The 20,744-nt window shown below is 35.6% G+C and overlaps 4 protein-coding genes across 5 annotated transcripts in view; 2 read left to right on the top strand and 2 right to left on the bottom strand.

The window, feature by feature from the left end:
* The first annotated feature begins 1,695 nt into the window (after positions 1-1,695).
* LOC139815968 (magnesium-dependent phosphatase 1) lies at positions 1,696-3,476 on the top strand. 2 transcript variants are annotated; one of them, XM_071783256.1, is made up of 4 exons: positions 1,696-1,852; positions 2,155-2,212; positions 2,309-2,530; positions 2,617-3,476. In XM_071783256.1, exons 1-4 carry the CDS (start codon positions 1,816-1,818, stop codon positions 2,780-2,782), a joined length of 483 nt encoding a protein of 160 aa, XP_071639357.1. In that variant the 5' UTR covers positions 1,696-1,815; the 3' UTR covers positions 2,783-3,476. The 2 variants fall into 2 exon arrangements, with proteins under 2 accessions (XP_071639357.1, XP_071639356.1); XM_071783255.1 differs by having other exon boundaries at positions 1,733-1,879.
* LOC139815967 (uncharacterized) lies at positions 2,964-5,108 on the bottom strand. Its single transcript, XM_071783254.1, has 4 exons — positions 4,431-5,108; positions 3,954-4,216; positions 3,308-3,873; positions 2,964-3,206 (listed from the first exon to the last, which is right to left on the bottom strand). The coding sequence occupies exons 1-4, from the start codon at positions 4,628-4,630 to the stop codon at positions 2,964-2,966; spliced, it is 1,272 nt and encodes a 423-aa protein (XP_071639355.1). The 5' UTR covers positions 4,631-5,108.
* A 443-nt stretch (positions 5,109-5,551) lies between these two features.
* Positions 5,552-8,622, top strand: LOC139815966 (putative nuclease HARBI1). The gene is made up of 4 exons (XM_071783253.1): positions 5,552-5,682; positions 5,816-6,243; positions 6,418-6,513; positions 6,586-8,622. The coding sequence occupies exons 2-4, from the start codon at positions 6,029-6,031 to the stop codon at positions 7,574-7,576; spliced, it is 1,302 nt and encodes a 433-aa protein (XP_071639354.1). The 5' UTR covers positions 5,552-5,682; positions 5,816-6,028; the 3' UTR covers positions 7,577-8,622.
* A 317-nt stretch (positions 8,623-8,939) lies between these two features.
* Positions 8,940-20,744, bottom strand: part of LOC139816837 (discoidin domain-containing receptor 2) — a 194,176-nt gene continuing 182,371 nt past the window's right edge. The window contains exons 15-16 of the mRNA XM_071784603.1: positions 15,836-15,977; positions 8,940-14,217 (exon numbers count right to left, since the gene is read on the bottom strand). Of these exons, the coding sequence (XP_071640704.1) occupies positions 13,867-14,217; positions 15,836-15,977 (493 nt within the window). The 3' untranslated portion in view covers positions 8,940-13,866. The remainder of the gene's footprint in view (positions 14,218-15,835; positions 15,978-20,744) is intronic.

Genomic DNA, 20,744 nt, shown 5'->3' with positions numbered 1-20,744 from the left:
TGGTCTTTCTTAATCAATGTAACTAATATATATGTATAAACATTCTATTTAAATCACTGTAAAGCATTTTTGAAAAAAATATTGCCTTAGCCAGACGATTAATTTATCAAAACCAGTGGTCATATTATCGTGATGATTATAAAGACAGCCAGTTAGGTCGAATAAAAAATATTTATTGATTTTAGAAAATTTTTTTAGAAATTTTTTTTTAGAAATATGGATAAACTGTGAGTCGACCGTCAAGTTTCAAAAACTTATGATCTTATTAAAAGTTACAAGCAATCAAATTTATAGAAAGAGACTTTCTGCAAACCATAATTAGAATTTACGAAATGTTTATCTAGAAGAAAGCATGGATTGAAATATTCAATAATATAAGAAAAAAAGAAAGTGATTCAAATGTGTCGACTTAGCGATGAGAAAGAAGAATATAAATATAAGTAGTTTTATTTTATGTTAATTCTCTGAATTTCTCTGAATTTTCTGAATTTAAACTTTGAGTTTTATGTTTTAAATGTCAAAATAAAAAAAAAACGATGTAAAACAATGTATTGTACGGAATCCAAAGCCTTAACATAAGAATATATATATATATATATATATATATATATATATATATATATATATATATATATATATATATATATATATATATATATATATATATATATATATATATATATATATATATATATATGTATATGTATATGTATATATATATTATATTATATTATATTTGTTACAAATACTACACTGCTCAATACATGTTTATTCAAGTAAACGTTCTTATAATGAAGAATATATATATTCATGAGTATTTTTCAAAAAGTTATAAAATAATATGAGAATATAGATTAATATAAAAGGAAACATAATAGCGACTAAAAGGAGATTACAATTTGCAATGTGCAATCATAGTATTACTGGACACTTTTAAATAACACGGTAAAAAAATGATTATAGTTTTATTTCTGTTCTTAAAAATCGGCTTTCCACCTGAGATTTATAATGAAAGTGTTTTTTTATCTCTTTTACTCCTAAAAATTAGAAAAAAAATCACTATTTATTAATTTTGAATTTTACTATTGAAAAAAAAATCGAAAAAAGTGGTTTTTTTTTTAATCGAAAATCGTTTGAGATAAAGAGCTAAAAGTTTAGCTGAATTATTTTTATTTAATGTCAAATCGGTCCCCCAAGTGCAAATCGAAAAAGCCGCGGGGGCAGATTTCCCATACAAACCCGGCTATACTCTTTGAATAACAAAAAATTTCATAGTTTCTTAATTAATTATAGTCTATGTAAGTCGCAACTTTAATGCAATAGATTCTATGTTAATCAACAATATCTTTTTAACTACATTTGACATAACAAATTTCTTTTAAGAGCTGAAAGTCCTAACAATTAATTAACATACTTAATTTTGATTGCAATATAACTTGTCTAACACGTCACGCGAAGTTCTTGGCTTAGAGATCAGTGCTCTGATTCTATAACTATTAACAACAATTCGTTATTATTATATTGTCGTTGCGCAGCTTTTTTATCATATATATATTATATCTGCACAGCGATAATATAACGATGATAACGAAACTGTAGTTATAAGAGTTACAGCGACTTCGTCCGAAAATGACCTGTTTTATCAAGAACGTAGTTACTGCATTGGCCGCTACACGGTATGGCGCTGAAACCAGTGAGAAATGCTGGTCTCGTCTCTCGTCTCAACCCGGACCTTTGGCTATCTGTCTATAGCATTTCGTTATTGATTAATTCTGGCCGTCATGGCCGTCACTCTGTAATTTAATCAAGGAGCAAATGGAGAGAAAACCGAAAATTATCGTCTTTGACTTAGGTACAGGCAGAGAGAAACTTCTCTCTGGTACAGGCAAAATCGTAAATGTTGCATTAACAATTTAGATGTGTAAAGGTTATTCTACATAGAAGTCGTAGTCGTGAGTTGTAAGAAATTGACCAATCACATTTGAAGTTGAGGAGAATATTCAATCTGTGATTGGTCAATTTCTTACAACTCACGACTACAACTTCTATGTAGAATAACCTTAACAAATCCCCAAAAATATTCTTTTCTTTCTGTTACAATAAAAATTATTCAGTGTGATTTCTGGAAAAATGGAAAGAGCAATTGAATTTCAGATTACACCTTGTGGCCGTTTTGGGTTGATACTCATGTAGATCCGCCGTTTAGAAAAGGGTGCGTGCATTAAAAAAATAATAAAATAATAAAAAAAAACTAATAAAATAATGTATTTTAAGAATTTTTATCAGACTTATATAAAGAAAATTTCAGTGCACAAAATAAAGTAGTAGACGCACATGGTCGTACCGTACGTCACTACTCTGATGTACCTGATGTATTGAAACAATTATCAGGAGAAGGATATGAACTCGGCGTGGCGTCACGTACATCAGAAATAAAGGGAGCTAAACAATTATTAGATCTATTTGGCTGGAAGAGGTACTTTAAGTACGTTGAAATATTTCCTGGTAGCAAAATCACACATTTTTCTGAGTAAGTCTCGTATAAAACGCATAAAGAATCGTGTTGTACACAATAGCTTAAAGCTTAAAGCTATAACTTAACTGAATTGTTTTCAGCATTCATAAAAATTCTCATATTGATTATAAAGATATGTTATTTTTTGACGATGAGGCCAGAAATATCATGGAAGTTGGTAAACTTGGGGTATATGGTGTGTTAGTTGGAGACGGTGTGAATCGTCGTGTTGTAGAAGATGCTTTGCGATCATTCAGCAAGCAATAACCGTATAAATATTAGTATAATTTGTCTATGTTAATTTATAACTCTGTTTCGTAACATATACAAAATATTTATTGATAGGATGTTCTTCAACAACATGGATTAAACAATAATAAATACTGACAAGGATAGACAGTATAAATTGTTATATAAATTTTTCAATATAGGAAAATTAAAATCTATATTAATCAGCCATTCTTTGGTAGTATTGTACCGGACTTTTGATAGTGACATCGTTAACGTCGTCTTTGCGTACAAGTTTCAGAAATGCAGTGCAGAGAACTTCTGGATCTTTAATAGATATATTATTTACAAATTTCTCAATTTCGCCTTCAGTTAATGAAGCTCGTAAAAGATTTCTGAGTGCACCCATATCAAAATCCTTGAAAGGACAACCACCCTCGTACGTTGCTCCACTAATACCAGTCTACAACAGTTTCGATGTTTGAGAAAAATAGCTCTAATGGTGAAGTTTGTATAAAATTATAAAAGAATTTCTTATGCGTGTGTGAAAATTTTTATACTTACGCAAATCAGATTGCAGTCAGGTGTCTTATAATTTCTCCGTGATCCCTCCAAACCGTACATATGTCTGATACTGTATATGAATTTCTTTTCGTTGGATTGCCAATTATGCGAGCATACTGAAGTGCAAGTGTGTGGCTTGGAATATTCCTGCCTCCAAAATACAATTGAATCTTCCAACGTCATTCCTATTTCTTTCAGAAAAAGGCTGTAGTATAAGCGCGCGTAGTGACTGAGTCGATGTCTACTTTTTAGTAGAGAATGCAAATGTTGCATGCACAATGGGAATTTCTGTGCTTCCGTCTCTATGTTATTAACAGTTACTTTTCCATGAGCAATGCCCTCTTCGAAGAGATAAGATTGAATTTTCTTATTCAAAATGTGGAATCTAAGGTCATATTTTACGGTGTATTGCGCCTGTCTCTTCATGATACTCATTTCACTAGTTACATAATTACTAAATAATGATTGAAGCACTTTTTTCCAATTTGAACAGTACGTGATAATATTTCCATTATTAAGGACTAGTTCTCTCTCTTTCACCAAGTCCGGTACTATTTTGAATCTCACTGAAATGTGAAATAAGAAATATTAGTTAGCTTATTTGAAAATCTCCTGTATGCAAGTGATACTCTGTACTCGTACATACCTTTGTATTGAAAGTCATTGCAATCGTGACAGTTTGACACAAGATGTTTGAAAACTAAGGGTTGCGAATAAAATTTGCATAACTCAATCAAAGTTGTGTCAATTGCATTTTTCTTGTCTTTAAACACTTGCAGCTTCCATATAATTTGCTTCAATAATTTATGTAATTGTCTAGGCGATATATTATCTAATCTATGCTTAAATAACAATGATTCTTTGGCTATCCAATATGTACATAAATCTGACGACGTGGAAGCTAATAATCTAAAACAAAAAGTGACAATCGTTAATTAATTAGAAATATACAATATTTTTACAATTCTGACAGTTGTTCAATTCTATTATTTAGGACACACGAATTTTTCTTCATTGTATATTACTATTACTCTTACTAATATTACTTATCATCATTTAAATATTCAAGTCATATTGTATTTAATATTAAAGATTGATATACAAAATTGTAACATGTGCTTACCGTAATACAAAGTGTCCAATTTTATCGTAAGCAGAATTTTCTAATAAATATTCAAATTTCCCATCAAATCCATTAGCAGATCCTTCACTCAGAAGCCTTAAATAATCTAATCTGGTCAAAATACAATCTTCCAAAACATAAAGTGGTATCTCACCATTTGGAGGTATGATGTAAAACATGTCTATGTCTATGTCTATCATATCAGATAACTTCAAGTTTCGTTACACATGAAAATACACAATATTTATAAAAATGCTCCGAATTTAATTTTTGCGAATGACATAATTCTTCCTTCGGAGCAGAGATGAAACAGCCTTTCTTTTTCTTTTTTCATGAATTTATAAAAGTTAACTCGTATTTATAAGTTAACTCGTTTTTGCAAGCATTTAGTATATCTCGTCTTTTACACGTGCATCGTGTGTACGTCAACATTCTCGTTCCGAGTTGTTCATTTACATCCTATTCAATTTTCCTACGATGAATCAAACCCATTTCTGTAATTCATGAGTAATATTCCTAAGAGAGATTACCATTTCTTCAGTTTATTATAATAAATAAACAGATTTTTTAACAATACATAATAGATATCTTCTTCAGAAAGACCAGCACTCAATTCCCAAAAATTCCAAACATAATTGATATGCGTGACGACGATTCATTCATTCGCTCACTCAAGCATTGAGTGAATATTATTAAAGATCTGCCAGTCGTACGAGTCGCATAGCTTGAAAATCTGACGCCTTGAAAATCTAACGCCCTCTCAGCAGATGTTGTAAAGGAAGAAGCGGAAAACCAGAATGAGCACGAATGATAAAAAGAAAAATAAAATCCTCTTCTAAAGAAGGCATGAAATCTCGAACTCGAATGTATCGAAGTCTTGAAGCCTCTTTTTCGGGATGCTGACTGATTATCTCGCTTGTGTGCACGACTTGCTTCGCATGTCATCGCGCGAGGTTTACTTTTGATGACCACGGTCGTGAATACCGACCGTGCTTTTGACAGTTTGACCGAATGTCGGATTAGAAGATTACGCCCGTATAGAAAGGTACGTATATAAATTTTGACGTCGATAATGAAAACGCGGTGATAGCATTAATTAATATGAATTCTGTTATTTTTCGTGATGAGGGTATCATTAATATAAAGTTAAAGAAGACGAATAAGAGAGGAAGAAGACGAGAAAAATCTGCTTAAGAGAAAGTAAAAAGAAAGAGAGAGAGAGAGAGAGAGAGGGAGGAAGGGAGGGAGGAAGGTAAATATTTCAAAAATATTCAAATTTATATTATGTATATATATATTTATATTATGTATATTAATATATCTCATGCTTAATGTGTTATAATTTATATTAAAACAATCACGTCAAATTTGTCTATTTCTGACAGATTAACTTTACGTCCCAGTCGTTCCACTCGTTATGCCGGGATTACGATGAACTTTACGTAACGGGACGCGACGGAACGCGACGGGACGTAACGAACTTATCGCCGTAACGTGAAGCAGCGTGCATTGAAAAATGATTTGACAGCGTAGCGTGAATAGAAGGTTATTTGTTGTCATTCTCGTTGGTAACTACCGTTCTTGCTTGGTAATTCCAAATGAATTCTGCTATGAGGCATTATCAGTTTCTTAACTTAATTTTGGCCGGATATTTGTATCTTCAACTGCGGAAGAAGAAACGAGTACGAACCGTTGGTGTGAGAGAGATTTTTCGGAGAAGAACCCAGTTTGGTGATGGACATAATTTACTTGAAGAACTCCGTTTCCGTGATCCACTCTTTTTTTTTATTTACACAAGGATGAATGTCGAAAGGTAAGATTTAATGATTGCCTAGTACAAAATATAATCATTTTTACAAATTAATGTCTGCTTTCCTACATTCTGGTACCTCTTGATCTTGCTTGGTCTACTGATAAAGAAGCGCAAAAGATAAATATTTTTCTGGCAGAGAGTTTATTTTTACAAATTATATGTTCGCTTTCTTAGATTCGAGTATCTCCTGAGCTTGGTTGGTCCACTGATAAAGAAGCGAGAAATGTACACTGCTCTTTCACCCACTCAGAGGCTTGCTATGACATTGAGGTAAGATCATCAATGTTCGCTTATCTTATCAATTTCTCAGGAGACGATTCAATTTGTAAATTTGCTTTGCAGATTCTTGGCAGCAGGAGACAGTCAGTATTCTCTGAGCTTTTCATATCGATGTGGCCAGAGCACAGTCTCTCAGATCCTGGCCGAAACAACTCGAGCACTTGTAAGTGTATTAAAGAGTGTATTTGTAAACCCCCCAGCAAATGAAGCGGAGTGGCGTGAGGTGAGTGCCGGATTTTGGGAAGAATGGCAGTTTCCTCATTGTGTGGGGGCCATCGATGGGAAGCACGTTCAAGTACAGGCCCCACAAGCTTCCCAAAGTGTTTATTTTAATTACAAGAAGACATTTAGCATGGTTCTATTGGCAGTTTGTGATGCACACTACAATTTCATCATGCTGGATGTAGGAGCAGAAGGCTCACAAAGTGATGGCGGAGTTTTTCAATCGTCTGAAATGGGTCGGCGATTGAATGATGGATCTCTTAACTTGCCGAATTCAAGTCACTTACCAGGAACTGATGTTGACATGTCCTACTTCCTTGTAGGAGATACAGCTTTCCCTTTGAAACCTTTCCTGATGAAACCCTATGGCGAGCGCAACATACCCCATGACAAGTCTGTGTATAACTTCAGGTTGAGCAGAGCAAGGAGAGTAATTGAAAATGCTTTTGGCATTTTAGCGGCTCGTTGGAGGATTTTCCGTCACTCCATTATTGCTACAGAAGACAATGTAGAAAGCATAATTGAATGTGCTGTTTGCCTCCACAATTTCATCCGCAAGACAGGCGACAGGAAACTCAACCTACAATATTGCCCTCCTTCTTTTGTGGACCAGGAATTGCCAACTGGCGAACTGGTAGAGGGAGAATGGCGTGACATTGTCGCTGGGGAGAATGGAGCCATCATTGATGGTCCACGGATGGGAGTAAGAAATGCTGCTCTTGGAATTTTACAACAGAGAGATACACTGAAAGAGTTTGTAAATGGGCCTGGGGCTATGCGCCATCAAGACGATATTGTGAGGATCCGGCAAGGAATTATCCCCCTTCAGTAGCTGTAGATTTTGATAATTTGTCTAGTGTAATTTATTATTATTTTGCGTCATCATATATGTTGTTTTTCGCTTTTATTGATCAAAAGTTGTTCAGTTGCGTTCGCCGCAAGTGTATATATTACTGTACTTTGGAACGATGCAACTGTATCATTATACATGCAATTATACGAAAACAACTCGATGTAGAGATTACATAAAAATTTAATTAAACCTAGCAGGACAGATTTAGAAATAAAGTACTTCTTTGAAGGTTCGGATTTGACAAATTTGGCTATATATTTTATAACTGCTATCAAAATATTTTTGGATGTTTTCTTTTTCTCGGAAAGTTCCGAATAAAACGATGATATCATTAATTAATGAAAAAATTAACATGGCTAAACTTATCAAAAGGAGATCGGATCTTTTTTTAATCAACCGTTTGAAGTTTTATTTGCATTTCTTAGATTCTAGTCTGTGTTGCTAGGATTAAGGGACGCATGGGAATTTTGCAGGGTTGATTGCAGTAATCGATGATAACGAGGTAATCACTGCGCAATTTTTTCGATGATAAAATTGGCAATTATTATATAACGTACAAGATTCGGATCTACATCGAATATCTCAAATTGGAGAGAAATTCGAAAAGATTCCGAAGAAAGGTACAAGGGAACAAAAAATTCTCCATTCCATTTTTCAATTCTCCTTTTGGTTTTGTTGGTATTGGGTTCGCTATCACGATTACTGAATGGACTCACAATTATTCGCTTTCGATATCGCGGATACCTTAATTAATTCGACATACATAGAACGATAATGTCATGCGATCTACGCTTACGACCATGATATTTGAAATAAAATAAATAGAAATACGAAACATAATAAAATGTTTTTATTGAAACACAAAGGAAACGTTTTTATTTTCAAATAAAACTCATTTCGTAAAACCTCTAACAATACACAATATTTAAATAGAACAATAAAGTAATATGTTAAAACACGTAATTAATTCGGTACTTCCGGTACTTTTAAATCTTCAGCCTCCTATTCACAATCTTGAATGATAGATCTAAATTTCCTCCTGTACTCACGTGCGAATATAATATATACATGTTACTAAAAACACATAATACTCGAAAATAAATAGCGCGCGCAAAACGCGCGCTTTGTATTCTATTAAAAAATAAAATAAAAAACAAAAAATATATATAGAAAAATTAAAAAAATAATTTTATTTGCTGAAAAAAAATTTCGTTATTTTCAAACAGCAAGCATTCTGTATTTCAGCGCAATTATTGATTGTCGTACAAATCAATATAAAATTAATGCAAAGAGAGTTTGCGGGATGATAGGACTTCCATGAAATAAGTAGTGTAACTTCGACTTTCCAATACAAATAGATTTTATTGTTGTGCTTCATGAGTAATGGATAATGGAACTTACAAGTTGTATGTTGTTTCTTTAATGATATACACATGGTAATTATATAAATGATGTGTTCCGGTTTACGACGCACAAAAGTTTGCGGTCCTCGGTAGAATTTGCCCACACCGTATACGCAGCGATCGTAATCGAGCCGAGTAAACTTTGTGGCAAAATCGAAATTGATAATAATTGCTTGAAAAGTTCGACCGTCACCGATCGCATCCAGTATATGTATCTTTTGTCACCTCTATATCCAAGCAAGAATAGTCAAAGAACAGCACGTTGCATTTTGCATTTGTTGTCAGGGATACACTTTAATTTATAAAGTGTCGTACATGACTAGTTAGATTCTAGATGTATAGTATATGTATATATATATATATACACGGCTACTGAATAACATGTATACTTTTATGATTTGTCCCTTAATTGTCGTCTTTTTAATACAAATAATTCCTAGATCGTTGTACATTGTTACGTTACCGATCCGCTCTTACGCGAAATTTACTTACAATCCCTTCGCTCGCTGCCTTACGACTAAATAAAATATAGATGTATTATAAATACCTGTATTTATATATATATATATATATATATATATTTATATATGTATATATTTTTATACTTTTTTCCCCGTTTATATATAGTCTACTTAAATCGAGTTTGTTCAAGCTTTATTACTCATAGACAATCTGCTTGATATTTACAGAGATTAGATACAAAATTATAAACAGTTCTTAGTACAAAATAATTTTATGACTATAACGATCAAGGTTCGATAGCGTAGAACAGGCATGGGCAACCCACCGTGGCCAGTGGTCAGTTTCGCTGCGATTCTCCTCTTGTCCGAGACCGAAAAATTTCTTTTCACTGAGTCAATCCCGAAAATTTCGTCTATCGGATAATTTCTCTTAGGAAAGAAATGTCTCCAAAATCATAGTGCAAAACGTGGTCGTAGTCGAGTGATATGGCCGGGCGCGTTGCCCCTGCCTAGATAGAAAATACAACTAGATGAGCTCTCCCCCCAGTTTACCCACGATTACCTGTAAATTCCTCGCAATTCCACCATAGAGGTCAACAATAGGGTATATCGAAATTATATTTCGCTCATGTACGAAAGAAAAATTTCATCCAACGTTTGTATATTAATTCCATTGCGATATATTAATTCCACGATCTTTAATCATGATGATATACCACTTTGTACGATATAGTTTAAGTTCATCTGAAATGACATCTAAATTAAGCATAACGCTCGTATACAATATACGCGAATGCATGATATTAATGCGTATCATTATGTCATCCATCATTAATGGAGCTATAAAACGTCCGTTTCTATCCTGAAAACGTGATAATTGAAATTATTTTAATTAGTATATTATTCGGCTGTCACATATGAAAAAATCTAATGATTTCCTTCGCGCTAATAAAACTATATTTGTTTTCGAGACTCAAAAGTTAATGACAAAGATCATGATCGTGCCTTAAATTATTATAAAATGTCAATTCTGTTAGTGATAATCGTATTTTAAAAAAGTCGCGAGATTGGTACTAAATATACATATTTTTTAAATTCCGAGGCAAGCGTGATTGTCAATCATACGCATATAAAATGTAAATCGAAGAAATCAGCAATGTATACAGCAAACGATAAGGATTTGGAACTATCGTTGCAATTAAGATGATAGCTGAAAAATCGAGCTTATCGATAAATAGAGCTTTCTTCGAGAAATGAAGTTTCACAACGATCTAGCGTGTTCGTACCTCACAATGCTCGAACAAAATATTTTTACTCGTCCCTGACACTGTAGTTCCAAACATTTACCTCCAGTGATGCCATTGATAGAGCTCGAATTGTCCGCAAAGAATATAATTAACCACCATTGGAAAAAGGGCACGCTAGGTAGAAGTAAGTTGTCTAGGTCATAATAGCGAATCTTTGCATAGAGAAAGGATTATGCATATATTCTTATCTCCATATTAGCATATTTCACTACGCGCGACTTCTAATAAAATTATGGAGCAGCTGCAATTTTGGATTTATATGGTGAAGCTGCTAGATCCTAACGTAGGATCCGTGTGTTCATCATTCCTTACAATTATCAAAATTTTTACTAAGATAATCGATTATGCCAATTTTTTATCTGAACTACTACGATCTATAATAAAAACAACGTATGTTCGGAATAATCCTTTCGCTATGAAGATTTTCGAAGTGGTATAGGTACAGGTAGATACGTAGAAATATACTAAATTATCACATGAGTAGACAAGTAAGTTACTCGTTAGCAGTAAAGGGCAACAATATAGCCAAAGGCAGCGTTATGCTTATATTGGCGAATCTAAACGCAACTACAATTCATTCTCTAGTATCATCTAGAAATACAATGGCAGTCTGCTTCGGACTAAAAGTGTATCGACGATAGATATTATTGTTTCAACTCAGTCACAACCGGTGCGAAAAATCGATTGGCCAAAAATTTCGCGATAGCACGAAATTATACAATACGTCTCTGTTGATCCGATACTCTTACATGCAAAATGTAAATTAGACTTAACGATCTTAGGCTTAATCGATTGGCTATTTACTATTTACCTCTGGCAAGATCAAAAATTGGTTGCCTATTTTTCTATTACCTCGTAAATTTATATTACGCGAATTCGTATCTCAGCGATTCTCCTCCGCTCGCTTTAGACTAGACGATCTTGATATAGAAGCAATTCCAGTTACGTTTAAATTCAACGCGTATATTTTAACTACATATGGCTATGGCCTCCGTACCGTCTCTACTCCTTACGCGGTATTACGTTAATTTATATAAATAGTATTTTAATGATATAACGGTAACATCGCCTATCCGCTAAGTATCGCATAAGTTATAATAGTGTCCATCTGGTATATAAATACACGGAACTTAAAGTCGAAATATATTATCGGAATCGAGAGTACACGGTGAAGACGCGCAACGGGCGTAAGTCCATCTCTTCTGAATATTTCCATGTTACGACCACTCCTCTGTCCTCCGCGCGTTTTTAAGTTTTATAAGAAAAGTACGTTCCGATATGTCAAACTTTCGCGTCAACCTTATTACCACTCGCTACGGACAACTTATCGGAAGCTAAACAATTGCCATACGTTTCCACATTAATATCAAATTACAAGCGAGCGTGTTAGCGCTATCTCAAAGATAATTCGATTTTCACCCGTCACTCTTAAAAAAATGTGATGATGACATTCCTTACTACGGTATGCCTATATATACAATATTCTAATTTTATTGATCCCGCCTATCATATAAAGTTACAATTATGATGTGTCATAGTCATGATACGTAGTCTATTACCGTCTTCCAATGCAGAATAGGTGAAACATTACCCTTCGCTTCTACCTTATGCTTACGATGTATGATACTCGTCTATGTTATGACATTAACAAATTCCATTCACGTTAACTGCGATTGCGGTAGCTATATTCGTTCGAATAAACATGTACTATCGCGAAATCTTTACAGTCACTTGACTGCTTCTGAAATTTAACGTTCTCACGTGCGTTACGTTTCCACACAGATCTGGATCTTCAGACACGAACCAAAAGCAGCGTTGAAAAGACACTGAATTTCCACACTATCGGACAATTCGTCGTTGATGCGCGATAATCATTTCGCCGTTTCGCGATATGTCCTATGACGATAAAGAATTTCGCGATGTAAATCACACATGTAGATTCGTCTCACAAATAGGCCCAGAGTGTCTGGGCGATACAATATACGTTGAAAGAGAGTAAAGGAGAGCGATAATGAGAAAGGGAGGGAAATAGGCACCCATACGTTCATAAAACACACTCAGTTATAATGCTTCACGATATTAACTCGAACAGTTGTGCCGTAGCGTCTAATATCGTAACTGCTATATTGCCGTACGTTGAATGTGATTCACACACATTTCTTTTTTTTTGTCATCAAACCCTTAATCAAAATGATATAATCCCGAGGGAACCTTAATTATTCTCCTTAAGTAACGACTCTTCCTATTTGCGTAATTGTCTAATTGCGCAATATAGGTACCCATCCGTGCAGGAATGTTCACAGCTGTATTACAGTTACATGATATTGCTCCTAAGTTCCCGACGATTGCGATAGGATCTTTCACGGTCCTCACAAAACGTCCAATCTTCATCAAACGGTCATCTACGACGGGCCAGGTTTTATTTCGCTCTCGTCCGATTGTCGTGTTTTTACAAATTTGCGTCCGTTCCTGTCTTTCTTCCCGTCTTCGAAGAAGAGCCTATGCCTATCCCGGGGGATAGATCTTCGCGCGATACTCCGCCGCGAGTATTCGCGTCGAGATGCAACACCCTCGTGCCCTAAATCGATAAGATATGCCTCGAACAGTCTCTCGCTACTGAGAATTCTACGGAGATCAGTTGCATTCGCGGCACCCCAAACTATTTGTACGACAAAAATCCGGGTATATCGTAAGATATTCTCAAAGCCCGCACTTAACTCTTTCTACCTATTCTAACTTAATTTCATGTCCGCTAATACTCGTTGTCCGAAAAAAAAGGTATACGAATCGAAACAAAATTGAAGGACGATCGATTCCTGTCGTAAACTCCAAGTTCCACACCCTCGTTTCGTTGACGGACAATAAAATTCCATTGTTGTACTTATCATTTCGATGTCGCGATACATAATTGTCCTTCGTTCTTTTCTCATCAGTCGCTTCCTCTCACCCGACCGCTACACTCGCTCGTTCTCGTAATTCCTCTGAGAACGTTGACCGTCGTTGCACGCTCGTCGTTCCATTTCGGTAACGAGCTTATTATTCCGATTCGCGGTATGACTATTAAGAACGTCGCGCTCGCTGAAATTCGGGGCTCAATATCAGGATGTTGGAGCGTATCCAAGATTTTTTCGCTGCAGAAAAAGCGATATCTCACGGAAGGTCGGCCTTTCAGTCTCCTCTCGTTGCCAGCACTCGAGCATCAGATCGTAGATGTCCTTGGAGGAGGCGGTGGGTCGCGGCAGGTAATCGAAGCCGTTTCTGGAATCCTCCTTGCAACTGTCTTCGGGATTGCCGGTGTTGCCGCAATCGGCAGCGTGATGCAGCTGCCGCAAGCACTGCACCACTTCCTCGTCGGACAGGTGCTCGTAGGGGACACGTCTGCCGAGATTCAAAATCTCCCAGAGAGTGACCGCGAAAGCCCACACGTCGCTCTTGGTCGTGTACTTTCCCTGGAAATCAGACATAACGCACGTTACTCGAGCATTTCCAGCCAACAATTTCAATATATTGCGAAATACCGTGGGTAGAATACAGCCCTATTCCTATCGCCCCGTCCGCCCCGATAAGAAAATATTTATAAAATTATATGACGAGATCTGGATGAAATTGGGAATTCTGCAATTGTCTCAATATTTGCAACAATACTAGTAGAAATTTAGACCTTTGGGTAAATATTGATAAATATTCGCACAATTTATTTCTAAATAGTACTTCAGTAAGACAGCAATGTTATAATATATAAGGAATCAACTTAGCGGAATATTTGAAAAATTAAATTTGGAAAGAAATTGCGAAATAATTGAGAAATATATTTGATTAAGTAATTTAAATCGACTGACTGGCAATATATAACGTCTTTTCGATGTGACCATTGAAAAAACTATGAGCCAACTCGCTTTGTCGGATTCACACAGCACTTTTTCGGATCAATCATCAAGACATTATTAATTTCGACCAACGCTTTTGGTCGGGTGATGTAATTTCTGAGTGCTGTGTGAATCCGACAAAGCGAGTTGGCTCATAGTTTTTTCAATGGTCACATCGAAAAGACGTTATATATTGCCAGTCAGTCGATTTAAATTACTTAACCCTTAACTGGAACCCGGGGTGTTAAACACCCCAAAACGAAGTTTAGGCGTCTTTTTCGGTCGGTTAATCTATGAATTTCGCATCGCAGTGCCATCTTGTCGTTAGTTCGAGTCACCAATGACACATTCCTGACTTAAACATAAAATAAAAATAAGTTTTCTTATAAAAATCAAGATTTTAATTCAGAAAAAAGGGGCACAGGCGATCATGAAAATAAATACCTTTTTTATACCCACTACAATCATAATTTTTTTCGTAAAGTACTCTATCTCAAGAACATCGTGTTAAATTTTTATCAAAAAATATTTATTTTTGACTGAGATATGATTTTTTAGCAAAACAAGCCATTTTTCATACAAGAATTTTTTTGAAGCCTCAAAACAAAAAATTTCATAGTTTAGGCTAATGGGTATCATTTTCCAGTGTTTAATGTATGTACTTGATTTTTTTCAAGCCTATTAAAGCCTCCATTTCGCCGTAACCAACGTTCAAAGTCGTGTGGGGTATACAACACCCCGTGTGCAGATAACGTTCGATCGCGGACGTGTGCCAGTTAAGGGTTAATTGTTAGTCTATATACTGGCGAAGAAAATTCATTATTCAAATATATTTAAGTTTTATTACTGTTTTATACTTGTTATTCCTGTATTACGTACACTGTACACTGAGAAAAAAAATTTGTTAATCTCAATACGTTCAACTATAGTTATTTGTGTAACAAGTGCGGGAAGTTGAGAATTGGACACTCGTGCGGGTGATCGCACTCGCCTTCGGCTCGTACGTCCACTCCGCACTCGTGTCCAATTCTCAACCCGCACGTGTTACACACCCTATTTTATATTACAAAGTGCGTGGAAAGTGGCCTATTGCGCGCGCGTCATCTGTGCGACGAATGGCCGATTCCGCACGCGCGAGAGATTTCTCACTCGAAGCCGTGCAGGAATGAGATATTCCCGCACGCAGTGTCTCATATCTTACCAAAAATATTGACTCCCAGGCCATCCATCGCACCGGCAGTGGCATAGTTCCGTCGACCTTGTAGTAATCGCAGGCGTACAGCTCGTTGTCCGTGCCGAAGTCCGAGATTTTGATATGATAAGCCTTACCCACCAAGCAGTTTCTACAAGCAAAATAATGACGTATGGAGAATGCAAAATTATTTCATCTGTTATCGCGTCGAGGGGGAAGAAATTCGCGTCGTTTTACATTTATTTTCGCGCTGCTCGATAATCTTCGCGAATCGTCGATCTCGGCGCCCCACAGTGGGCCAAAACGGCAATCTAGCTGGACAAAAGTCGATTTTCGAAGATTAATATTTCTTAAAATAAACGATTATATTTTTAAGAAAGATATCTGATAGTTTATTTTCTACAAAATATTTACCATTTACACTTGTAGTTGTGTTATAACAATCATTTGAATACGTCGTATAAATGTCATCTCGCAAAACGTTAAATGATTACTTTAGCAGCGCTTGAGAAAGAAAGAAGTATTCTGCTTATATTGAAGAATATTAAAACTTCAAATTAGATAAATATAGAGAAAGGTATATATTTTTAAATTTTATTAACAAATTTTAATAATAGTTTTTTAATAATAGCGGTATTTTAAGTCAAACATTGCCGATTTTTAATTATAAAATTTTCAAAGTATGAAACTTAGAAAGGTCTACAAAAAAAACGCTGTGGATTGCTGCCGTCATTTTACCAGCATATTATTCCTTAGACATTTCTGAGTTTTATCCTTGAAAACTAGCTGCCACTAAGTGCCGCTCTCATAGATACAGCGTTTTTTAGAACTCGCAACTCGATCGTCCGTTTGCGTAAAGATACACGAGACGGTCTCACGCTGCGCGTGTACTTGGCGAGACTACCGTGTCTCTTGATATTGACATCTATCTATGGTTATCTATAATTGCTGCAACGGTGTACGATAAACAATATTAACAATAACAACGATGACACTAATTCGCAAGTGATAAACGGACATAAAAGTCATTTGAAAGAGAAAGGTAATAAATAAAAGTTATAATAAAGAAATATGGAAATAAATAAATTGTGAGAAAAATAAAGACATAAAAAAGTGAAATGAATAAGGCATGTCGAAATAAATAAAATGTAAAATAAATAACTATAGATAACCATAGATAGATGTCAATATCAAGAGACACGGTAGTCTCGCCAAGTACACGCGCAGCGCGAGACCGTCTCGTGTATCTTTACGCAAACGGACGAGTTGCGAGTTCTAAAAAACGCTGTATCTATGAGAGCGGCATTTAGTGGCAGCTAGTTCTCAAAAATAAAACTCAGAAATGTCTAAGGAATAATATGCTGGTAAAATGACGGCAGCAATCCGCAGCGTTTTTTTTGTAGATCTTTTTAAGTTTCGTATTTTGAAAATTTTATAATTAAAAATCGGCAATGTTTGACTTAAAATACCGCTATTATTAAAAAACTATTATTAAAATTTGTTAATAAAATTTAAAAATATATACCTTTCTCTATATTTATCTAATTTGAAGTTTTAATATTCTTCAATATAAGCAGAATACTTCTTTCTTTCTCAAGCGCTGCTAAAGTAATGATTTAACGTTTTGCGAGATGACATTTATACGACGTATTCAAATGATTGTTATAACACAACTACAAGTGTAAATGGTAAATATTTTGTAGAAAATGAACTATCAGATATCTTTCTTAAAAATATAATCGTTTATTTTAAGAAATATTAATCTTCAAAAATCGACTTTTGTCCAGCTAGATTGCCGTTTTGGCCCACTGTGCGCCCGTATAATCGATCGGAATACAACGCCCGGACTTTAGGATAACTCGAGTATTTCTAGAAACTGAACGGAGCGATTTTTCCGTCGCGATTCGCACGCGCTAGCGTGCCGGATTGATATCAGCCGGATCGAATATTTTTCCGAACGGCTTGTCTGACAACGAAAGATCGAGGCGCAGTCAGATTAATCTCTCGCCGTGGTACGTGGGGGCGCATAGCGCGCCCGCCAATCTGCATACGCGTACGCATTCTGTGCATGGCAGTCAACCGGAAGCGAGAATGGTTGTCTACATGTAACATTTGCTTGCATATGTGGTCGGGCTGCGTTTCCTGCCCAAATACACGCGGGTATGCAATTATACTCGACGCGTCGAATAAACTTTCTCCGCGTCGAATTATGGTGCAGCCATTATCGTAAATCGTTTCCTACGAGAGAAAGGCTTGATATCAATTCATCCGTTTGACAGTATCCGCGGAGATAGTTATAGTATTATATTATACTGGTGTTTCAAGTCAGGTCAATAAAACTTCAGGGTTTTATAAGAAATTGAATTTGGAACAAGAAAGTTCTTATAAACATAAGGCCGGAAACGCTTCGTTAAAAAGTTATAGCTAAGAAACTTCAAAAAATTACATTTTTTAGTAATTTTTAAAAATAACTAGCTAATTGTTACGCTAAAGCAAACGCTACGAATGCACTGTTTACAAAGATCGTTGAAAGGTGGTTTTTTCAAGTTTCTGCTTTTTTCGACATTTTATTTTGTTCTCTTCTGCCTTATCAGAATTAAATAAAATTAGTAATTTAGTTTGTTATTTAATTACTCCTCAGATGTATTTCGCTTTTTTTTTCAATTGAATAAAAGGTTTTAAAGGGTTATTTTTTAAAATAATAAAAAAAACGTGATTTTTCGAAGTTTATTAGCTATAACTTTTCAACGAAGTGTTTCCGGGTCTATGTTTACACGAACTTTTTTGTTCCTAACTCAATTTCCTATAAGACCCTGAAGTTTTATTTACCTGACCTGTAGAACAGCCTGTACATCATACATAATAATCTTAATATATGGATGTAATTACTTAATCTCTCTTATCGCGAACGCGTCTGATATTTCATCTCGTTTGTCCTTTGAGCGCGGGTTCCACTGGAGATATAGAATTCGAGCATTTCCCTGAGGAGTACTCAGAGACGGATAGACATTCATGCAACTTCCGCTCAAAGCTCCAGACATTGACCAGTTCACTTTAAAGACGAACTAATCTTCGCCATCTGAGAGACGACGACCAGTCAAAATGTTGTTCCGTAGTAGCGCATGGGTATGGAATAGATAGAATCAATTAATTTCGTCGCCGGAACAAAGCTCCAATTTGGCGGCAGAACTGGTTAATTAGGGACGCTTTATCGATCATTGCTATTGGCTACTTCGCCATCGGGCTATTGCGTCGATGGGACTGACGGGGAGGGGGCCGGTCCTCCCTATATTGTTGAGTACGACGATAATGCAATAAGCCGCGTTCACGCCTCGCATTGAAGCTGTTGCAGTATAAATCAGGTGTGATGATCTCCGTTCCCCGCAGACTGACGGTTAGAACTCTGATCGCTTACATTAATTTCAAAAATAATAAATCGTGATGACGAAGATCCAAAAGTCCAAAATCTGTGTAAAATTTATATCTTTATATATAAAACAAAGTCGGGTTAGTTACACCATTTATAACTCAAGAACGGCTGGGCCGAATTTTTACCACAAGTATATGAAATAGGGGTAGAATTTTCCGGAATAGCAGAATAACTAATAAAATATCGAAAAAATTCACGTAAAAAAAAAATTAATCTAGAAAGATATCCAAATACATAGAAAAAATACATAGAGGGAGGGAGAGAGAGAGGGAGGGAGAGAGGGAGGGGGAAAGAGAGAGAGAAAGAGAGGGGGATAAAGAGAGAGAGGGAGAGAGAGGAGAGGAAGAGAGGGAGGGGGAGAGAGGGAGGGGGAGAGAGAGAAAGAGAGGGGAGAGAGAGAAAGAGGGAGAGAGGGAGAGAGGGGAAAAGAGAGAAAGAGTGAGGGGGGAGGGGGAGAGAGGGGGGGAGGGGAGAGGGAGGAGAGAGAGGAAGAGAGAAAGAGAGAGGGAGAGAGAGGGACTATTTGCGTGTCTTATCACTTATACATTCATTACTGTTAGGCGGTACGAAGTTCGCCGGGGCAGCTAGTATCTTATAAAATTTTAATTGCGTAATTTCCGGATTAGGTAGTAGTGCTTATTGCTAATATATTATTTGTAATAGTAATTTTAGTAATCTATTATGCATTACATTACTATATTCGTGATATTACGATATAAATTTAAATGATTTTGTCTGACGACTTCAAATATCTTGTAAAAAGATTTATAAACATTAATAGATATTTTTTGCTACATATATAGAAATTTTGCGCGTATATTACTTAAATATGTATATTAATACACTGAAAAGTACTATACTTTATGCAAAGCCAAACTCATTAATTTCTACTATCTAAATTTTAATAATTCATGAGATTATGACAGCAATTATTCAGAATTCATGAGATCAGAGAACAATTATTTTAATCTTCGTTGATTAAAATAATAATAGAATATAATTAAAATAATGTTAGTTTCTCATCTTATTTTATTTATCTTTTATTTTACGTGTTACAAAAGGGAATTTTAAAATTATTATTATTGAGGAACGAGGATATCAGCGACATTACAGCTGCAGTTGTGTTATGAAAATGTAAAGAAGAGTGAAAAGAAAAAAACGGCCTGAAATCAGACTGTATAACGAGCTATATGACGAAAGGCCTCCTTCGCGTCTGTAATCGAAAGCGGAACAAAGGCAGGCTTTCTTGGCGGAGAGCGGAATGTCTACATTCAGCTCTCGCGACGACTTCTTCGGTGGATAAAGAGAATCACCTCTGTCATTGTGCAAGTTGCAAGTCGAAGTTAAACTCGGAATCACTTGGCCATTTGACGCAAGCACGGGCGCCATTGTCAATAGGAATAGAAACGTTAAGTGTACTTGGCTGATTGACGCGGTTGTATAATTGAAGTCGAGGTTCTAGCGTATCAACATTGAAGTCGGACGTTC

Source organism: Temnothorax longispinosus, chromosome 7 (genome assembly GCF_030848805.1).
Source record: "Temnothorax longispinosus isolate EJ_2023e chromosome 7, Tlon_JGU_v1, whole genome shotgun sequence".
NCBI classification, from domain to species: domain Eukaryota; kingdom Metazoa; phylum Arthropoda; class Insecta; order Hymenoptera; family Formicidae; genus Temnothorax; species Temnothorax longispinosus.
The sequence above is the reverse complement of the archived record's forward strand: the minus strand, read 5'-3'. Positions and strand labels throughout refer to the sequence as shown.